Source organism: Ursus arctos, unplaced genomic scaffold (assembly GCF_023065955.2).
Source record: "Ursus arctos isolate Adak ecotype North America unplaced genomic scaffold, UrsArc2.0 scaffold_36, whole genome shotgun sequence".
Classification (NCBI taxonomy): domain Eukaryota; kingdom Metazoa; phylum Chordata; class Mammalia; order Carnivora; family Ursidae; genus Ursus; species Ursus arctos.
The window spans coordinates 8,967,137-8,988,688 of NW_026623050.1; the positions used below are offsets into that span (position 1 = coordinate 8,967,137).

General features: G+C 38.5%; 1 protein-coding gene across 3 annotated transcripts in view; it reads left to right on the top strand.

The window, feature by feature from the left end:
- TMEM62 (transmembrane protein 62) overlaps window positions 1-21,391 on the top strand; it is a 35,260-nt gene extending 13,869 nt beyond the window's left edge. For 2 of the 3 annotated variants that reach the window (XM_026479895.4, XM_048218265.2), the window contains exons 6-14: window positions 535-659; window positions 797-919; window positions 3,450-3,605; window positions 5,585-5,744; window positions 10,687-10,800; window positions 12,268-12,352; window positions 15,667-15,771; window positions 17,747-17,865; window positions 20,535-21,391. In XM_026479895.4, coding sequence (XP_026335680.1) covers window positions 535-659; window positions 797-919; window positions 3,450-3,605; window positions 5,585-5,744; window positions 10,687-10,800; window positions 12,268-12,352; window positions 15,667-15,771; window positions 17,747-17,865; window positions 20,535-20,861 — 1,314 coding nt within the window. In that variant the 3' untranslated portion in view covers window positions 20,862-21,391. The remainder of the gene's footprint in view (window positions 1-534; window positions 660-796; window positions 920-3,449; window positions 3,606-5,584; window positions 5,745-10,686; window positions 10,801-12,267; window positions 12,353-15,666; window positions 15,772-17,746; window positions 17,866-20,534) is intronic. The other variant, XM_026479897.4, reaches the window with a different exon arrangement.
- Window positions 21,392-21,552: the final 161 nt, after the last annotated feature.

Consider the following 21,552-nt stretch of genomic DNA (forward strand, 5'->3'; position numbering starts at 1 on the left):
ATTGTGTGTTGGAGTAGTTCTTTCTTTTTATCACTGCATAGCATTCCATTGTTTGGATATACTGATGGTTTCTAGTTTTTGGCTCTTCTGAGTTGAGCTGTTATGAACATTCAGGTACAAGGCTTTTTATGGACATATGTACATCTTATTTTAGAAGTTTAGTTTCAAGATCTTCTTTATTAATTGCGGTGTAGTATACAGGGCTGAAAAGATTAGTGGTTCTTAATTTCTATAAAGAAACTTATAAAAAAAAGAAATTTATGTTATTTAAAGCTTATTGTTTATTTCTCAGTTTCCTTATCTATCAAATGGACATAATACTTGCCCTACTTAGAGTTATTTTTAGGACCAAATGAATTATTATGTATATGAAGAGTTTGAAATTTATACTGGTCCGTACAGGTCATTAATTAGTAGGGTTTAGGCCTTAGACATAATATACTTATTACTATAAAACTTCAAGGGAGATGTTTAAATCTGTAGATTTCAGCCTGTGCCCTAATTAAAGATCCTTCTGTTTTTCTCCCATTTCAGAAGCGGATGGAGGAACTTCTGTTACTGGCCAAGGAAAGTAGTCGGAGCAACCACAGTATTTGGTTTGGACACTATACAACATCCACTATCCTTTCTCCATCACCTGGAATTCGGTCAGTAATGAGGTGAGGCAGGCTTCCAAAATCAAAATTAATTGCTTGTAATTCTTTTATGTTACTCTTGCTCTCCTAAAGAGATCTTTTTATTAGTTTGGCATCACAAGTTATCTGTTCATTTATTCTCTTCATTTTTCTTTGGTTAGTTCAGCTACAGCATATTTGTGTGGGCACCTCCATACCCTTGGTGGACTGATGCCTGTTTTGCACACTCGTCACCTCCAGGGCACTTTGGAACTTGAGGTGGGAGATTGGAAGGATAACAGAAGGTAAGGGAACTACCCCACAGAATAAAACTTATACATGTAAGTTTTGCTAAAACCATATTTTCTTACTGCTATTGTGGGTGATCCTAGTTAAGGGAAAACTTGTGATCTCCCTGAGTTTTTAAAGTAATATAGGCATTATATGTGTTGGTGTGTAAAAACCTCGTTGCAACAGTTGTTTGTCATCACTATGTTACATTAGATTTTCAAGATGCATCCATTAGGAAATGGATCTCAAACTCTAGGGTACACAAGGATTGTGGAGGAGCTTATTAAAAATAACAATTTGGGGGCGCCTGGGTGGCACAGCGGTTAAGCGTCTGCCTTCGGCTCAGGGCGTGATCCTGGCGTTATGGGATCGAGCCCCACATCAGGCTCCTCTGCTATGAGCCTGCTTCTTCCTCTCCCACTCCCCCTGCCTGTGTTCCCTCTCTCGCTGGCTGTCTCTCTCTCTGTCAAATAAATAAATAAAATCTTTAAAAAAAAAAAAAAAAACAATTTGGAGGCCCTATCTCCAGAGCATTTGATTGTGTTGGTCTGGTTTAGGACCTAAGAAACTGCATTTTTTTAAAAGCCCACCAGGTCCTGCATGGACCACACTTAGAGAAACACTAGAACTGGAAATGTGTCACCCCCTGAATTTTATACCTACCTTTGTAGTTATTACTATAAGATGTTAGTGATTTAAGTTCTTCAAATACGTGATAGTTGGTTTTATTAAAATTAAGGACTTTCTTTTTTTTTTTTTTAAGATTTTATTTATTTATTTATTTGACAGAGAGAGAGAGAACACAAGCAGGGGGAGTGGGAGAGGGAGAAGCAGGCTCCCCACTGAGCAGGGAGCCCAATGCGGGGCTCGATCCCAGGACCCTGGGATCACAACCTGAGCCAAAGGCTTAATGACTGAGCCACCCACGCGCCCCAGATTAAGTCTTTCTATGAGAAAACATAACCCGTTTATCAAAAGCATACGGTATAGTTACATATATATATATATATATATACTAAATACTAAATACATATTTTGATAATAACTAAGTACAATAGCTTACATATAGATGAGAATCATCTCATTGTTGAACTATTATCAGTTGCTGTTTAATTTATTCAAACTCCGTTCTCTGAAGATGTTAGTTACTCAGTAAATATTTTTTGAGCTGAATATGTTATCTTTCTATTTTTAACTACTTCCATTAAAAGATAGCTTTACATCTTGGAAGGTACTTACTCATTTCAGTTGGCTCTGCTAGAAACTGTCTAAAAGCTATGCTTGAAGCCTGTAATTAGTTGGCAACTGTAATTACTTTGAGCTAAGACCTGTCTATTCATGACTGCGAGGTTGTGGGCTGGGCTGGGCTTGCCTTTTATGAGATAGTCTTCCTAATCCTTGATCAGTGTCTTTATTTCTTATATATGCTATAGTTACAAGTTAAGTGATGTCATGAAACCATTTCCTCTCTTTCTCTTCCCACCTGCTCTCCTGTTGTTCCAACCCTGGGGTTTTATCTGGTGTTTTACTGAAAGGACCTAACCTCTACCTGCCCTTATGTTGTTTTAGGATAATAGAAGAGTTTTTTTAAGGTATATTAGTAATATTAGGCTAGGCTTTGTTGTGGATACAAATAAACCTGGAAAATATCAGTGGCTTAACACAACAGATGCTTATTTTTTTCATTTATGTAAATCTGGTATGAGCCAGTGCATCTCTCTTCCATGGGGTAACTCAGGGATTCACACTTCCTCCATCTTATAATGCCACTATGTCAACACCTCAATTCCAGGGCAGGGAAGAGAGCATGGAGAACTCACACCCCTTCTTAAGTACTTTGGACCAGAAGTGTGATACATGTCACTTCTGTTCACAGCCCATTGACCAGAACTAGTCACATGGTCCCAACCTAATGCCAGGGAGACTGGGAAATGCAGGGGAGCACGTGGAGTATTTGGTGAGCACTATTGTTTCTGCCATAGTTAACTGTTTCTTTTCTCAGTTCAAAAAGTAGAAAATATAAAATTTTTGTTATTCTTTAATGAATATTTATACCTTTCACCATGCATTTAGAAAACCAAAATAAGTTTTGTTAATTTCTTTGAAATTGTAGAAATAAAGGTTTAAAAGAATGAAAGATTTCTAATCGTGTTCATGTTACTATTAACATTTTTGATGAGATGAGGAATATCAGGTATGAGGCTTATGATGAATGTCGTAGGTTCAAAACAGTCTTAAAGTGTGGAAACGAATTAATTTATTAAGCATTTATTTAAAAATGAAAGTGTGCATGCTATGTACCAGGCATTGTTCTAGGGCACAATTAAATTTATGTCTTCAAGGAGATCCCATTTGTGACAGACGTGAAGTATAAAGTGGTAGGGGCAAGGGAAGAAGAACAGAGAAACAATATTTTTTATTTTGTATAAATTCATGATCTCTAGAAAGTGTAGTTTTATATTTTTACATTTGTTCTGAGGATAACCTTCATACCCTTTTATAATAAGAAGTGACTAAATTACCTTATTGTCTTCTGGTCTCTAGGTACCGGATCTTTGCTTTTGATCATGACCTTTTTAGCTTTGCAGATTTGGTCTTTGGCGAGTGGCCTGTGGTTCTTATCACTAATCCTAAGTCACTCCTATATAGTTGTGCTAGACATGAACCACTAGAAAGACTTCTTCATTCAACACATATCAGGTATGTAGCAGTTTTTTGGAATTTCCTTTCAGTTTGATACTAATGGAGAATAAGTCGATGTGACTATAATCCCATGTGAAAGCTATGAGATACCCCACTCTAATTTTCCCAACAATCTAAACATTATATAGAGATAAAATGCTTACTGCTTCATTCCCGTTCAGTTAAAAAATATTTTTTTAAGCTGTTGAAATTTATAAAACCATCCAGAAACCCATAACCCTACCACTGTAATTTTTGTGTATTTTATCTTCATGTTTTACGTTGCTATAATCTCCCTACCCCCAAATAGAGCTGTTATTGACATTTCTGAATTTTCTTTTTCAGGCATTCTCTTTGAGGCATGTTTTTACATAGTTGTAATGATAGGCCACAGTCTCTTTTAATTCCTACTTTTTTCCTCTCAATAGAGAGAATGTACCACAATTTATCTAACCATTTTCCTATCTTATTGGTGAACTCTTATATTTTTTTTTCTAACTTGGGAATGAGCATCCGATACATGTAGATTCTTTTTCCACTTGAATAATTTCTTTAGATAAAGTTCTAGAAGTGGGAGTCTTGGTGGAAGAATATGAATTCCTTTATGACTGTTGATAAAGATTGCCCAATTAATTTTTTTTTTTTTTTGGTAACTAAAATCATTCTTTTAAGAAAATTGTGGTAAAATAAATGTAACATAAAATGTACCATTTTACCGGCTTTTAGGTATACAGTTCAGTGGCATTAAAGTACATTGATACTGTTTTGCAACCATCACCACCATCCATCATCAGTACTTTCATCTTCCAAAACTGAAACTCTGTACCCATCTAAGAATAACTTCGGATTTACCCCTTTCCCCAGCCCATGGCAACCCCCATTCTACTGGTCTGTCTCTATGAATTTCACTACTCTAGGAACCTCATATAAGGAGAATCCTACAGTATTTGTCCTTTAGCTGGCTTCTTTAACATAATATCCTCAAGGTTCCTCCATGTTGTAGAGTGTGTCAGAATGACTTTGCTTTTTTAAGGCTGACTAACATTCCATTGTGTGTATATACAACATTTTGTTTATTTATCTGTCGATACTTTTGCTTCCACCTTTTGGCTGTTGTGAATAATGCTACTATGAACGTGGGTGTACTCTGTTCAATCCCTGCTTTCAGCTTTCACTTCTTATGGGTATATATCTAGAAATGGAATTGCTGGATCACATGGTAATTATATGTTTAATTTTTTGAGGAACCACCCTACTCTTTTCCATAGCGGCTGTACCATTTTACATTACCACGAGCAGTGCATAAGGTACCTAATCACTTTTTAAAACATACTAATTTATAATGTGACCAGGCAATATGAGTACCAATTTCACAGCACTCTTACCATTTTTGGATATTGTACTTTTAAAAAGATGTACTAATTAATCTGGAAAAATGGTATCGGGGTATTTTAATTTATTTTTTTGGTCAGCAGTGAAGTGACTCAGGTTTTTTTGATTGGAGCTGGCTATCTGATTTAGACATTGTATTCTCTGAAAGGGCCTGGTAGCCTTAGCTCTGTTTGTGACATTGCTTCTTGTGGACAGATACATTGGGAACCAAATGAGGGGATGGTAGGATTAACATGAGATTAACGAAGTAAGATGTCTAATCAATATTCTTTCCCTATATGAAAAACCAGGACTTCAGGAGTTTATCAGAAAGAACCTTGGATCTACTCCAGCTTTATTTGTCAAAAGAAAATTGATTTTCCTTTCTAAAAAGTATAAAAATAGTTTCTAATTTCTCACCAACTCAGGTTTGCTTAATTATACAACTCCAAAAGCCACCATTCAGAAAGAAACCAGATCATATGAATAGTGGTCATATGAACAGTTATACAGTGTGATGGTTCTGCCTACATTTATATTTTTTTCAGGTTATAATAGAGTTATTCTCCTTTCTAAAAAGAGTGAAAATATCTAAAACCACATGCGTTTGTATGTTCCCATTTTAGAGTCTTGGCCTTTTCCTTATCCTCCGTTACTTCTGTCACGGTTAAGATTGATGGAGTTCATTTAGGGCAAGCTCTTCATTTGTCTGGTCCTATTTTCATACTGAAGTGGAACCCAAGAAACTACAGTAATAGGACACATAACATAGAAGTAATTGTCCAGGTAAGTTCATAATTTTCAACTTGATATATAAATGATTTGGCTGTAACCACACTAAACTCTGATGTTTTTGTTTTTGTTTTTTTTCCAGTCAATTGATAGAGATGAAACTAAGTTAATTAAAAACTTGAGGGGCACCTGGGTGGCTCAGTCAGTTGAGCATCCAACTCTTGATTTCGGCTCGGGTCATGAGCTCGGGGTTGTGGGATCAAACCCTGTGTCAGGCTCTGAGCTCCACATGAAGTCTGCTTGTCCCTCTCCCTCTCTCTCTGCTCCTCCCCCTCCCCTTCCCTGGCACACGCATGTGCTTTCTCTCTCTCTCTCTCTCAAATAAATTTAAAATCTTAAAAAAAAGAATACACTGGATTTAGTATATTCTGAAAACGAACACTCAGGAGTAATTCTACTTAGATAAAAAACTAGATTCTCAGTGTGCAACTACTGGCCACACTCCCCTCTTTTTGAGCCCCAGGGAATCATTCTTTTATTTTCTTTCAACTTTGGCTAGAGTCTTTTAATAATGAGAGCAAATCCCCCTACATACCCAAAGATAATAGAATAAGTCAGAAAACATGTATTTATGTGCCTATGCCTTTGCTTGCTATCTCCAAGTACAGGAAAATTGTGTCACTATTTTGAAAGCTCTAGGATAGAGAATTTTCAAGGCATCCAGAGGATTTTGTTTGTTTGGGGGTATGCATTGATAGCATATGTAGTAATAGTCTGCCTGCCATTCCAATTCAGCCTGGGGCACTTAATTCACTAGCACCTGCCAGAGTAGCAAGTGGTCATTCCTTACCAAAATAAAACACTTTCATCAACATCATGAAATTTTTAGGAGATAGACCGTGCTCTGGAATTAGTTTCTGAAAAAAAAAAAATCTGTCAGTTTCCACCACTTTATGATTTGATGACAGTTTTTAACTATTCCATCTTCTAATGTTAAGTCTTAGTTTGAAGATTACCAAGTAATCCTTCAGAAAACACATGTAATTATTTTCATTATCGTGTGTGTGTGTGTGTGTGTGTGTGTGTGTGTGTGTGTGTCACAGAGAAGGATTTTGAGTAGGAAGGAGCTGCTTACTAAGCTCCTTCTAAGGAAATGCTGGACCCTTAGGATTTCTTAGTTAATCCATATAACAATCCTCTGTGGTAGGTAGTTTGATCCCCAGTTCATAGATGAGGAAGCAAGAAAAGGCCCTTTGCAATGCCACGCATCTTTGAAATGTTCTGCTTAGAAAGAAACTCACGGGAAGGACGTGGAAGGAAGGATGATGGGATGAACTCTTAACATTCTGTTAGAAGTTGGCTCACTGAAAGAAAACCTGAAGGTACAAGTGCACCTAGAATAAATTATTCCCTATCTTTATTTACAGTTACGAGGTGGAAGTAGGCTCAACTATAGGAGACCTGCTCACTGTAGGAACGGGGAACTCCCAAATCCTTGGATTGCCTCAAAACCCCAGCTTCTATAATTTTATGAGGAAAAAAATCATAGCTCATATTCCTTGAAACATTTCTGGCTGCTTTGTTAAATTCTGCGTAGAAATGTGAAATCACATATACTTTTTCCATGTTTAACATTTCTTACATTATTGAAGTATAATTTACATACAAAAAACCTCTACATATTTAGAGTATAATTGGTGAATTTTGACATACATATATATCCTTGCCCATTAGCACAATCAGTACAGTCTATCACCCTCAAAAGTTTTCTTGTGCTCTTTCGAAGCTGTCTTCCATCCACCCTCATGTCCAGGAAACCACTAATCTGTTTTCTTCTATATATGTATAACTTTAAAAGATTAGTCTACTGAATATTAAATAGGGAACTTAGTTCCCTCATTCATCAATGGGAAGTTCTATTATTTTTGTTTCAAAAGATTATTTATTTATTGGGGAGAGGGAGAGAGAGAGAGAGAGAGAGAGTGAGCGAGCATGAGCAGGGGGAGAGGGAGAGGGAGAAGCAGACTGCCCGCTGAGCAGGAAGCCCGATGTGGGGCTCGATCCCAGGACCCTGGGATCATGACCCAAGCCAAAGGCAGACACTTAACCCACTGAGCCACCCAGGGACCCCAACTTCTATTCTTTTAAACACAGTATACTATAGTAAAGTCTGAGAAAAATCTATGAGAAACGACATTAATTTATTATCTTATATTTTACCCACTCACTATTTTTATTGAGTGTCTATAGTTCTGAGCAGCCTAGTAGCAACTAGACCCTTAGATCAATTTTCAGTGTGGTTCCTGAACTAGTAGCATCAGCATCACCTGGGAACTTGTTAGAAATGTAAACTTGTTAGAAATGTAAACTTGTTAGAAATACCAAACTGCTGAACCAGAAACTCTGGAGATGGGACCCAGCAATCTGTTCGACAGTCTATCCAGGTGGTTCCAATGTGCACTAAAGTTTGAGAACCAGAACTTTAGATTATTGTGCCTACTTTGCCAATTGAAAGAGCAGACTTCAGAAATCTCTATATCTAAAAATTAAAGAAAAACTCTGCTTTAACACAAGAACGTGGGGGCACCTGGGTGGCTCAGTTGGTTATGCGTTTGCCTTCGGCTCAGGTCATGATCCCAGAATCCTGGGATCGAGCCCCACATCGGGCTCCCTGCTCAGTGGGGGGCCTGCTTCTCCCTCTCCTCCCCACTCATGCTCTCTGTCACTATCTCTGTCTCTTTCTCTCTCAAATAAATTAAATCTTAAAAAAAAAATAAAACAAGAATGTATAACTTACAATAAGAACATTTTGAGCAGTAAAAGTTAGATACACACATGTACGAGTACTTTTTGCTATTTTAAAACTTTTGTATGATGGGAAAATTTAAAAATATATGCAACAGATGATACTGTAATGAATTCCCATATATCCGTTAGCCGACTTCAACAGTTACCAGCTCATGACCAATCTTGTTTCATCTATACCCCTGCACCATGTCATTCCATCGGTAACATGACAGTATGTATCCCTAAAAGAGCTGTTTTTAAAAATGTAACCACAGTACCATCACACACCTGAAAAATCAATAGTAATTCCTTAATATCAAACTATGTAGCTAGTGTTCCATTTTCCCAATTAGTCATATACACACACACACACACACACACACACACGCACACACACACGCATATGGTTGGTTCAAATCAGAATCCAGACAAGGCTCAAATACTGTGTTTAGCTGATTTGTCTCTTCAGTCTCTTTTAATCTACAGGTTCCCTCTCTCCTCTCCCTTGTTTTTTTTTCCCTTGCAATTTATTTTTTGGGTGACTTTGGAAATTAGACCTTTTATCCTGTAGAGTTTTCTGTATTCTAGATTTATGTTGTTTACATTCATGTTGTATCATTCAGCGTGTTCCTCCACCCCCTCTAGTTTCTATAACTGATAGTTAGATTAGGGGTTGGATCAGCTTTGAGTCTGTTTTTTGGCAGGAATACTTCATTTGGTGTTTTATGCTTTTATCAGAAGACCGTGATATCTGGTTGTCTCTCTTCTAGTAATGTTAGGATTGATCATTGTATTCAGGTGTTGTTAACTTTATCCAGTGGTGTGGTGGTAAATATCTAACAACCAGCTTGGGACAGGTTTGAAGGGAAAACCTTGATTTGTAGTGTTTCCTTGATTTATACCAATTTCCATAGTATAAATATTTTTACCATAGCTATTTTTAAGCTACCAACACATCAACTGGCCGGCAAAATTCCTGAAAGTTTAACAATTGGCTTTTGTGAGCCTGTTAAGCCAGCTCCAGCACACTGCTGGCTTTTCCCTCCGTTCATTATGAAGTACCTAATCAGCTTTTCACCGAAGGATTTCCAGCAGCTATTGATGGTCTTGGCCTGGGTCCATTATTTCATTAGAGTTATACAATGGTGGTATTCAAATTGGCACTCCTTGTAAAAGGAGTATTAATTAGAATAGTCCCATAAAGAAGAAAATTCCCTTATCTATTTGGTACCCAGATAGAGAAGTTCATGCTGGAAAGGTGGGATAAATTCTTAATTCTTCCCCCACCCTCCCTTTTCTAAACCAACTTTCAGAATAATGAGTTGCTTCTCTAGCATCTGCTAAAGGTAACCAAATGAGTCTTTTATTTTTAGTATCATTATGAATTCAAAATTAAAAAAATATATATGTGTATATATATGTGTGTGTGTGTATATATATATACATATATACATATATATATATATATATATTTGGTATGTTTCAATCCATGGCATTTATATTTTTGATGCTCAAATTGTTCCACCTTTGGCTGGTGGGAGCCTCTCCAAGTTGGCCACTAAATCTTTAGATATAATCCCAGTAGTCTTTGTTAAGTGTTCTTGCTTTCTGGTATGAAGATATTCCAAGCTCTCCCTGGGTATTTCTTGTTCAAGAACTAGAATCTATTTCTGTAAAGAGCACCGATCTTGTAGTGAGAAATTTTATTTTGAGAGTACAGTCTGGGCACTAGCCCAGCTAGCTCCTTGCTTTTGGGTTTGTTACTATTTTTAGACCTTTTCAGTGTGCAGAGAGAAAATACAAATTTTTCTTTTAAGAGAAAATATATTGTGAGTACATGCTGATATTTCTAGTTCAAATCTAGAATTTCAGTGTTTAAAAGAAGTTGTATTCAAAGTGCTTATAGAGGGGCGCCTAGGTGGCTCAGTCGTTAAGCATCTGCCTTTGGCTCAGGGCATGATCCCAGGGTCCTGGGAAGCCTGCTTCTCCCTCTCCCACTCCCCCTGCTGGTGTTCCCTCTCTCACTGTCTCTCTCTCTGTCCAATAAATAAATAAAATCTTTAAAAAAAAAAGTGCTTACAGGAAGAAGCAAAAATAAATGAAAAAAATACAGCTATTTGGAGATAACTGACAAATGTTACTGGAAACTGAATCTTGGAACATTATACATACAAGTGTGCATGAGAGTCACTGCTGTGCTTATAACTAGGATTCTGCTGGAAGAAGTAAGAGTGTTCACCACATATTTTCTGTTCAAGAGGATATTCATCTCAGATTTGATCCCCTGGCATCATTTATTCTCCTTACTGACCATTGCATCGTGGTGAGTAAATTCAACTTTAGATGAGATTAGGACAAATCTAGTGGTGGGTCCAAAGTAATAATATAATCATGTGGTGAGAAAGATGAACCTTATAAAATTAAGTTAGTTATTTGTCTAGAAGAATACAATGCTTTGAAGTTGATTTGAATTAAAAAAAAGCAGAGGCATTGACAAGTAATACCTGTTTTGGAACCATGTTCTAAGCAATACCATAAAACCAGAATAACTAAGGGAATTGTAAGAACTGCATAAAATTGGATTAAGGATCTTTTAAAAATAATATTTCTTTCTACATAAATAATACATGCTTAATGTAGAGAACTTGGAAAATTTAGAAATAAGTAAAATCAGCCCCACATTATTCTTTTATCACACTACTTATTACAACCATTCTGTTTGTCATTATGATACTTTAATTTTTTTCTCATATACATTGGTATATGAGTTTTTAATGTAAAATAGTAATTTCCATTCTCTTTTTTTTTTCCACTGAGGAATTTGTTTTGACTATTTTCTGACATCAGTTTATATTACTTTAAAACGATGTTTATTGGCATAAATGTACCTTAATTTATGTAACCATTTATCTATTGTTAACTGGGTATTGACACAAAACACACCAAAGAGACACACCATGATGTTGAGAAGAAAATTTAAGCCTTTAATTTCACCTTCCAGACATAGCTTTACTATATATCTTCACAGCCTTACAATGTAAATTTATTATTAGTTTATTTGTACTACTTGTATGATTAAGCTTTTTAGAAATATGACTAATGGGCATTTGTATCTCAGTTTTACAAGTTCCTTTTATGTCATTTGTTTTTCTTTTGGGGGTTTTTAATAGTCACCTAGATCAGGCTTTGCAAACTTTGATGTACTTATGAATCACCAGGGCACATCAGTAAGAGACGCATTCTGATTTAGTAGGGCTGAGAGGGCACCTGAGATTCCGCCTTCCCAGCAGGCATAAGATGATCCCAGTGATGAGCTGGGGTCCATACTGCGAGAAACCAGAACCTAGATTATGTCTCTTTGCTGGGAGTTAATCTCCAAGTGAATGTCACCCTGATGGAGAAAGCAAACGAAAACGCCGTCTCCGTTCACTCAGCCTGCAGTGCACTGTGTACTATTTTTCTTTACTCTTCGACAGCTTGAAATAAAACCAGTTATACTTGTGGTACGGTGAAGGTGGACTGCTTTAATTTGATCACTTTATATAACTATGGATTACTTTGTTTCAGTATTGGTCTCAGTATCCAAATTCTTTGAAAGAGTAATGCTGAGGCAATTTGTAATTTTCTTTTCTTGTGGATCAGTTGTTTGATTCTTTGATCATTTTTTTTTTCTTGCATAGTCATTTCTGGTAATGATGTCATTTTCATTTTTGTTAATGAGGCCATTTTAAAAACCTTAACTGTCTTGTACCCATGTATCTGTTTCACGTTAACACTGATTTCTCTGCAGGCCCGGGTCCTTTTTGTGGTGATTGTGCTGCTCCAGCTCACCATTCTCGTTACTTTTAGGCACCGAGGCTATCCAGAGCATAAAGGTTAGTCATGGTTCCTTTTATTCTCACAATATTTCATTTTAAAGTGTCACATAATGTCCTATTACCAAGTGATAAGTATCAATATAAATTGTCTTTGCCTGAGCTCTGTGAGGTGCATTCTTCAAACTTACTAGGCTTTTTCCACAATACTTGATCTTTTTAAAAGATTCAGTTTTTTTGCTGCTACGTTGTAATACTATGAAGCTCAACCCAAAATGGGGGGGGGGGATCACAATATAGCTCAAAATGACCGAACATCTCTGCCAGATATTAAAGGTCCTCCTCTCATTAGCCGCATCTTCAACCAGTTACCTGTATTTCAGCCTAGATAATTTTCCACTGTTCCCTACACACACCATACTCATTCCCGCTTCTATGCTTTTGCCTAGGCTATTATCTCTAAGTTATTTTTCTAAACTTATCTAAATCTTAGCCTCCTTTAGCGCTCGCCTCAAACCCTCTTTTTCCGTACCATTTTCTGCACCCTTCCAGGTCATAATGAGCTCTTGCTTCTCTGAATCCCTGTAGTCCTTCCTGACAATTAGTGCTATACTTGGCCAGTCAGTGACCTTGCTTTATGTAACCACCCCAAATGTACAGATACATTTTCTCCTCAACCAGACTGGAAGTTCCTCAATATGGGAGCTCGTGTTTTCTACTTTCCTGTTTCTCACAGCACCCAGCACTGAATGTGTGCATAACAGACAATAAATACTTGTTGAATTGACTCTTCCTTACCCCTTCCTGGCTTGAATGAATCCCTGGGATCAGGGACTGATTGTAGGGGAGGGGAGTACCGTAGCAATGACTCAACAGTAACTACAGCGGGAGTGTACACATCCTACTGAATGTTTTCCTGCCTAGACAGATTTTCACAAAATCTGTGAGGAAGTTGAAGAAGCATTATTGCACACATATACGTTCCTGCATATAATGTCAATAAATAAATATTTAAGGGAGGGCCCCAGCCTCATTCTCTGGGGATTCTAATATCTATGTGTAGTTATTTAAAATTTACAACATATTTTTACTTACATTATCTCAATCCTCACAGCAGCCCTGTGAAATAGGTATTATTGTCCCCGTTTTAAAGATGAGGACACTAAGGACTGGGGAGGTTGTGAAGGTTGTTCAAAGTCTCATCGCTAATAAGAGATAAAGGAGAGACTCAAAACCTAAGTCTTCTGGCCCCAGGTCATTTCTTTTCTTTAAACAACACTTCTCAACTTTGACTGCACCTTAGAATCTCCTGGGAAACTTTTTTTTTTTTAAGATTTTATTTATTTATTTGACAGAGAGAAAGACAGCCAGGGAGAGAGGGAACACAAGCAGGGGGAGTGGGCGAGGAAGAAGCAGGCTCCCAGTGGAGGAGCCTGATGCGGGGCTCCATCCCAGGACTCCGGGATCACACCCTGAGCCGACGGCAGATGCTTAACGACTAAGCCACCCAGGCGCCCCTCCTGGGAGACTTTTAAAATCTCGGTGTCTACGTAGTACCCTAGACCGATGGTGTCAGAATCGCTAGGAGTAGGACCTAAGCATCAGTATTTTATAAAGCTCCCCAGATAATTCCAGTGGGCAGTCAAGGCTGAGATGTTCAGCTCTGACTACAGCAGTATTTCTCAGTCCTGGCTGCTTAGAATCACCTGGGTTGCAGCCTAAGCTTCCCCTCTCCCTCAGGCCAATTAAATCTGAATCTCTGTTGAGGGAGACCTGGGCATGAGTATTTTCTCAGAGTTTCCCCAGGTTATTCTAATGTATTGCCAAAATAAAAAAATCATGTTTAAAGTTTATGCTTATTGTTTAAAGCATAGCTGCCTCCAAGGCTGACGGATTATTTATTTATAATAAATAATAATTACTGGGGCACCTGAGTGGCTCAGTTGGTTAAGTGTCTGCCTTCGGCTCAGGTCATGATCTCAGGGTCCTGGGATCAAGCCCCATGTCAGGCTACCTTGCTCAGTGGGGAGTCTGCTTCTCCCTCTGCCCCTTCCCCAACTTGTGCTCACTCACTCACTCTCTCTCTCTCAAATAAAATCTTTAAAAATAAATAAATATTATAGGTGGATATGTAGATGAATACTTTGAGAAGTACCAGACTAGAACAAGAAAGAATCTAAGAGAGGAATGAGTAGCAGGAATGTAACAGATAAAGTGGGAAAGGTCATATATAATCAGGCTTTGTACAAAATCAAGCGTCAGGCTGAACAGTGTTTTAAGTACAAAATGGATATGTTGGCCTATTAGGAAAGACATACTGTTGAACTTACATCAGGCTGTCTTTCATTGGGACCGGTTCTTTCAATAGTTTTCATCTCTAGGGGTGCTCAGTGTATACCGAGCTTCCTATCATAGTCTTCTGCTGACCGGTTTATGACCAGCCACACACGAGTGAAACCTCATTCCTGAGTTAAGGATCTGTGATACTCTAGTCTGTGGCCACAGAATGGAGCTTCTCTGTGTGAAGCCCATATGCTTGGCATTTTTGGCACTGTATTTTAAGAGATGTTAATTTGAAGAGCTTTAGGGATCCCTTTCAGTTGGAGTAAGAGGATAGCTGTGAGTTAAGAGCTATGTCACATCAGGGAAAAAAATATTGGATGGATATTCATACTTAAGATTAGACTGGAGAAATTTTGATATTTCTTTGATATATTTTGATATACCATTCGGAAGTTTGTACATTTGGATACTAAGTCCCATAGAAAACAGAGACTTTGAGCACAGCACTATATTTCAGACCTACATGTTTAATCATTTAAAAGTGTGTGTGCATATGTGTGCACGTGCGTGTCTCCCAACTACACCATTGCTTTGAACCTCCTACCCTCTGCAATTCTAAGCGGACTGGCTTATCAGGATTCCTGCCAACTTCTGAATTTAAAGTGGTGTCATCTGTATAGTTACCACATAACAGATGATAGCCCATGGAAGTCTTCTAGAAAATGTTATAAAGAAATTGAACTTAGAGAAAGACAAATATCATATGATATCACTCATGTGGAATTTAAGAAACAAAACAGATGAACATAGGGGAAGGGCAGGAAGAATAAAATAAGATGAAATCAGAGAGGGAGACAAACCATAAGAGACTCTTAACTCTAGGAAATAAATTGAGGGTCGCTGGAGGGGAGTTGGGTGGGAGGATGGGGTAACTGGATGATGGGCATTAAGGAGGGCACTTGAAGTAATGAGCACTGGATGTTGTTGTATGCAACTGACGAATCACTAAACTCTACCTCTGAAACTAATTAAAAAAAAAAGAAATTGAACTTTATGTGCTCATTGGGTTTTTTCAAATGTATTCTGTTTAGGGTCTCCAGGATTTATAAATTTGACCTCATTTTCCCTCCACGTCCTGAGCAAACTAAACATCTTCTACTATTCTGTGTTGTTGCTAACCCTATATACAGCACTGGGTAAGTCAATTAGGAAACCTGAGATTGTGGAGAATTCCGCCAAAGGATACATGGAGAATTTTGACAATAGAGTCATTTAGACTCTTGAGAGCATAATGAACGGCACATGGCTTCTTCATAAATCATTTCCGGGAACATGGTCTTAGGAAATAAAGTTCTTTCCTGACATGTTTAAAGGACATTTAGTTGACACTGACTTAACTTAAGCTGAGAAGACCATTTAAGAATTAGTATGTGTGTACGGAGCAGCCTTCTTTACTACCTTTAAGTTTTATCCTTTATTTCATCACACTTTTTATTTCCTTCATTACTTTATCAGAATCTATGATTATCTTCTGTATTCATCATCTCTTCCCTCATTAGAATATCCACTGAGGTCTTCTTGTCTGTCTTGTTCACCTCTATGCCCAGCACTAAGCACAATGCCTAATATATAGTTCAGTGAATATTTACTTATGTATGCCTCTTAAAAACTCAGCTCAAAAAAGAAACCGAGGGATGCCTGGGTGGCTCAGTTAGTTAAGTGTCTGCCTTCGGCTCAGGTCATGATCCCAGAGTCCTGGGATCGAGTCTCACGTCAGGCTCCTTGCTCAGTGGGGAGCCTGCTTCTCCCTCTGCCTGCACTGCTTGTGCACTCTCTCCCTCTCTGACAAATAAATAATAAAATCTTAAAACAAAACAAAACAAAACAAAAAAACTGAGATGAGCAATGAGTTCAGGCATGTCCAAGTTCTTTTGTTATATTATTATACCCTGTACTTAGTCACTTAGCCACTTATGGAAGCAGGAAGCACTGTGGTTCCGTTTTTAAAGTTTTTACTAATGTTCTTTAGTAACTAAAAGTCAGGAGTAGATTAGCCTGCATGTTGCTTAGTCTTTGTCTTATACTTTATTCCACCTCAGGACTTTTCTTTGCTCATTAGTAACTCCCACCAGAGAACAGAGAGTAGTTAGATAAAAAATATAACACTCTAGAATTCTGTGTACCAGGCTATGGCAGATGGCCCTTTGGAGGTCAGTTTCCTTGTTAGAGGATAGGTTAAAGCTATTTTAGATAGTCGCCTTACACCAGAAGGGAAAGCACATGATTTGGTTCTTGGCTGTAAAAGAAAACATTAAAGGGGCAGAAGTTGCTCCATGTTTAAAAGTTGAAACTTGCAGGAAAAACACTTTTTTAGACTGTGTGTCTAGTGGAGGTCATATAGTAACATCTGAGAAAATTACCTATGACTTTTTAAAGCTGAACCCTATTCTTACCAGCAGACGATGGTATTTGCATTTTGAGAAAGGAAGTCTTGACTGTCCATTAATCATTCTTGACAAAATAGTAGTTCCAGAAACCTGCACACTAGAAAGGGCAGTAAATAATAGGGAGGAGAGAAAAGTCATTCTGGCATTCTAAATGAAAAATTAAAGCACCAAGTTAAATTTTGTACACATTAACCTTTAGTGTATAGTTGATGTACAAAGTAATGACTTGGGTCAGCAAGAAAAGGTCAGAATGCATTCATTAATATTAATAAGAAAGAGAAGAAGTGCGTTTTAGAAAGGTGAAACTGGTTGAAGTTTTATTGCTTAAAGGAGTAAATATCAGTTATCTGGAAAATTAACTTCCATAGAACACCTCTCTGCTTCTTAAAGGACATGTTAATGCATTATATTGAGATTATTATTGCCACAGAATCTTCTAAAGTTTCTGAACATACTCTGACCTGTTTCTGGAATCTATTCAAGTATAGCATATACTCAGATGATTTTATAATCAGACAAAGTGGAGCAAAGGAGCAAGTGGTTGGTTAGCTAGGATGTATGGTACAACAGAGAGATCAGTAAAGAAGAAAAATTATGCCAATAAAATGCTTATCAACAGCTACTCTCATACTTCTTTGTTATTCCTATAAATGCACCTTGTGATTTATATAATCAGAATCATAGTTATTTAATCTTCTCCTTTTGTGCCCATTGCCTCTTTCAGGACCATGGTTTGTTGGTGAGATCACTAAAGGCAAATTGGGTTGCTGCTTTTCCTTTGGGATGTTTGTTGATGGACATTTCCTACAAGGCAGCCTAACATTTGTAGTTGGAATTCTGCAGGTAAGAAGTCAGAAATGGAATGTAAGAATGCCTTGGCCTTTCGGACTAATTGCATAACAGTTACGAATTAAGTCCAGAGCCTCAAACTAAACACCATGGATCATATTTCCTAATTTACTGGAAGGGCAATCTTTAATATTTTGTATTTTGTTTGTTTTTCAAGTGCTTCCTAAGCTCTTTCTTCCACCACTCTCTTGTAAACATCTAAAATACATTTTGGCAGGAAGTGTTTATAAAAAGTGAGATTTTTGTTTTTGTAGTTTGTTTTACTGTACTTTTCCATTGATAAAAAATGAAATAAGGTACTTATAGTAGAATAAATAAGTAAACCAAAATTGATTATGATAATGAAGAAGGAAGATGTTTCAGAGGAGGAAAGGAAAAATAGACCAGAAGATTTGGTCACTTGTCTAGTGGAAGCTGCACTGGGCAAGCACCAGACCTGGGCTTTTCAGTGATGTCTTAGCTGCCACTTGTTTGGGAAAACACTGATAGGTTAGGTTTACATGTGAATTAAGATTTCTTTAAAAGAAACACACAGGGGTGCCTGGGTGGCTCAGTCAGTTAAGCATCTGCCTTCAGGTCAGGCATGATCTCAGAGTCCTGGGATCAAGCCCCACATCAGGCTCCCTGCTCAGCGGGGAGTCTGCTTCTCCCTCTCCCCCTGCTTGTGCGCTCTCTCTTAAATAAGTAAATAAAATATTTTTTAAAAAAAGAAAGAAACGAAACACACAAACAAAAAACTGACCAGTAGCAAATCTCTGTATATACGTTTGAAAAGTATTTACCTATTTGTGTATTTTATTCACCTAATGGGGCTAAAGGTACTAAAATCTCAGATGATGATCTCTTGTTTGGGAAGAGATCCAAAAAACGTTGTTCAGAATGAACTCACAGCCTCATAACAGGACAGTAAAAGGTGATCAGCAGGATTAGAGACAAACAGGGAAGACTTCTGCCTAGTAAACACTGACCACAGACCAGAACATTCTCTGTATAACAGCAGCATTTTATATGTGAGTAGGTCCTGAATCTGGTTCAGTTTTCTATTATGTAGATGGAGGTGGTCTCTCAGGAGCACTCTTAGACCAAATAAAACCTGAGCCTTACTAAAAGGTGGGGTTTATATTCCTATTTTAATAAATAGTACACCACTAGTGGATTTTATGTATCATCTAGGCCCGTGGCTCCCAAATGTGTTATCTCTGCCCTAACCTTGTTCTCTGCACTTCAGGTGCCTATATGTCCATCTGCCATTTCACATCTTCCCTTAGGTATCTAACAGGCATCTCAATATTATGTGTCTAATAGGACCTTTAGTTTCTACCCCAAACCTGTTCCTCCCCCAGTTCTTTCCAATTTCATAAGTTTTTCTAGGATATATCTTTAATTTTTCCCTTTCCCTCTAATACCCTATATCTAATTTATTAGCAAGTAATACCTTGTTTGATCTCCCTCCAATTCACATCTTGAATCCACCACTTCTCTTCATCTCTGTTACCACCACGCTAGCCTAACTCATAATTATTTCTTGCCCGGGCTACTGCACGAACCCCAGATTGGTCTTCCCACTGCTGCCCTTGCCTCGCTACTCTCAGTTTGCCACAGAGCATCCACTGTTGTCCTTTTAAAACCTTAATCAGCTCACTCCTCAGCTGCAAATCAGCGCATTAAGCAGAGCAGTGACATGATCTGGGTCCTGCTGACTGCCTCAGTTTCCGCCGGGCTCATCAAGTTCCAGGCTTATGGGTCTTAAATAGGCCAAGGACTCTCCCAGGAACCTCAGGGGTTTTTATTTGTTTCTTCTGCCTGGAATGCACTTCCTTCCATGGAGTCATTCCTGTTCTTCAGGCCTCAGAGAACCCCTCTTTCAGTTACCCTCTTGTGACCCAGTTATTTCCTTCATTGAATGTATCACAACTGTAGTGATCTTTTGCGTTTATTTTTCTGGTCTCTCCTCTCTCTTTTAGAATGTGAGCTCTATGATGCGTCCTTTCTGAGTTGTTTGACACTCTGTCCTTAGCCTAGAGCCTAGCATCATGCCTACCATGTAATGGGCACACAATAATTATCTGGTGAATGAATGTATGAATGAATGAATGAATGAATGAATCATACAGCAGCGAAACTTAGATTATAATTTAAATCTTCTGATTCATATTCCAGTAGTCATGATGCTACTTTAATCAAAAATAGAGAGGTAATGGGGGTGCCTGGCTGGCTTAGTTGGTGGAGCATGAGACTCTTGACCTTGGGGTTCTGATTTTGAGCCCATGTGTGGTGTAAAGTTTACTTAAAATAAAAAAAATTAAAAAATACAGATATAAGAAAAAAATATTGATATCTAAGTCCCCCCTCACTCTGCCAAAAAGAAGTGTGTGTGTATGTACATATATGCATATATTCATTTCCACCTTAAACATTCCTGAGGGCTTCAATATAAATGATACCTACTTTTAATATGAACAAGAGGATACAGGCAGATACACAATGATAAGTCACTTCTTGTGAATACTATAAACAAGTGTGACTGAAGCATAAAGAATCAGAGTTAACCCCCAAGAGAGATAGCAGCACATTCTTCGGAGCCACCAATAATGCATTAATGAGACCCGCCCCTCTAAGGTCTTGCTAATAAGCTAATGATTCTGTTCTGCTTCTCTTTCCAGCTAGCATTTTTTAACATACCCTTGATGGCTTACCTGTGTTGGAGCTTGCTGCAGCGGTGCTTTGGTCACAACTTTCGGTCTCATCTCCATCAAGGAAAATACTTGAAAATTATACCCGTTCACCTACTTATGTTACTGTTGTACATCTGGCAGATTTATTCCTGCTACTTTCTTCACATGACATATGGTGCTCTGGCCTTTTTCTTCTCCCCTTTGCGGACCTGGTTGACACTGTTGACACCTGTTATCATTCGTTGCGTGTGGACTCTGAACTCTACTGAGCTTGGAACCTTCATAGCACAGTTAAAAAGCCACTTGAGCTCCTGAAGGCTTACCTCACCATCTGCCTCTGTAGCCCAGGCCTCTGCCCCAGCAGCAGGTGGAAGGCCAGTGCTGGTGGGGAAGCTTCAGCAAGCTGCTGCACCCTGGACATCTGGGATTGGGGGGGATTACCCACTATTGATTCCTGCAGAATGGACTGCAGAAAAATCTAAATAATGCCATGATTCCTTCCTTCTCCAAGAAGAGGGAGGATTGATTTACTTTTGTGAAGAGGAAGTTCTAATCAGGAGATCCACAGGGTCAGGGCTGCGGTGTGTGTGGGGGGGGGAGTATGAGAAGCTCACTGTATTAAAATTTAAGTTTACCTCGTGTAAAGTACCTAGCACAGTATGTGGAACTCAGCAGCCGGTAAAGGTGCCACTTTAGGGGCAGGGAAGCAGTCCGACCTGGGGCCCTCCCCTGACTACCCTTGAGATATTAGCTCCAAGTCGTTTTTTCCCTCGGGTCTAAGGGCTCTCGGCTTCTTTAGGTGGGGGTGCTTTCAGCTTATCAAATAAAAGAGTGATGAATAAGAACTCCGACTGGGCGTTGCGTGTGTGGCCAGGCCTCCGGAAGCGTGACGAGGCGTGGCCGGGCCCCTGGGGACGGGAGGAGGCGTGGCCGGAACCTCCGGGGACAGGCGGAGGCGTGGCCGGGCCCCTGGGGCCGAGAGGAGGCGGGGCCGGACCTCCGGAGC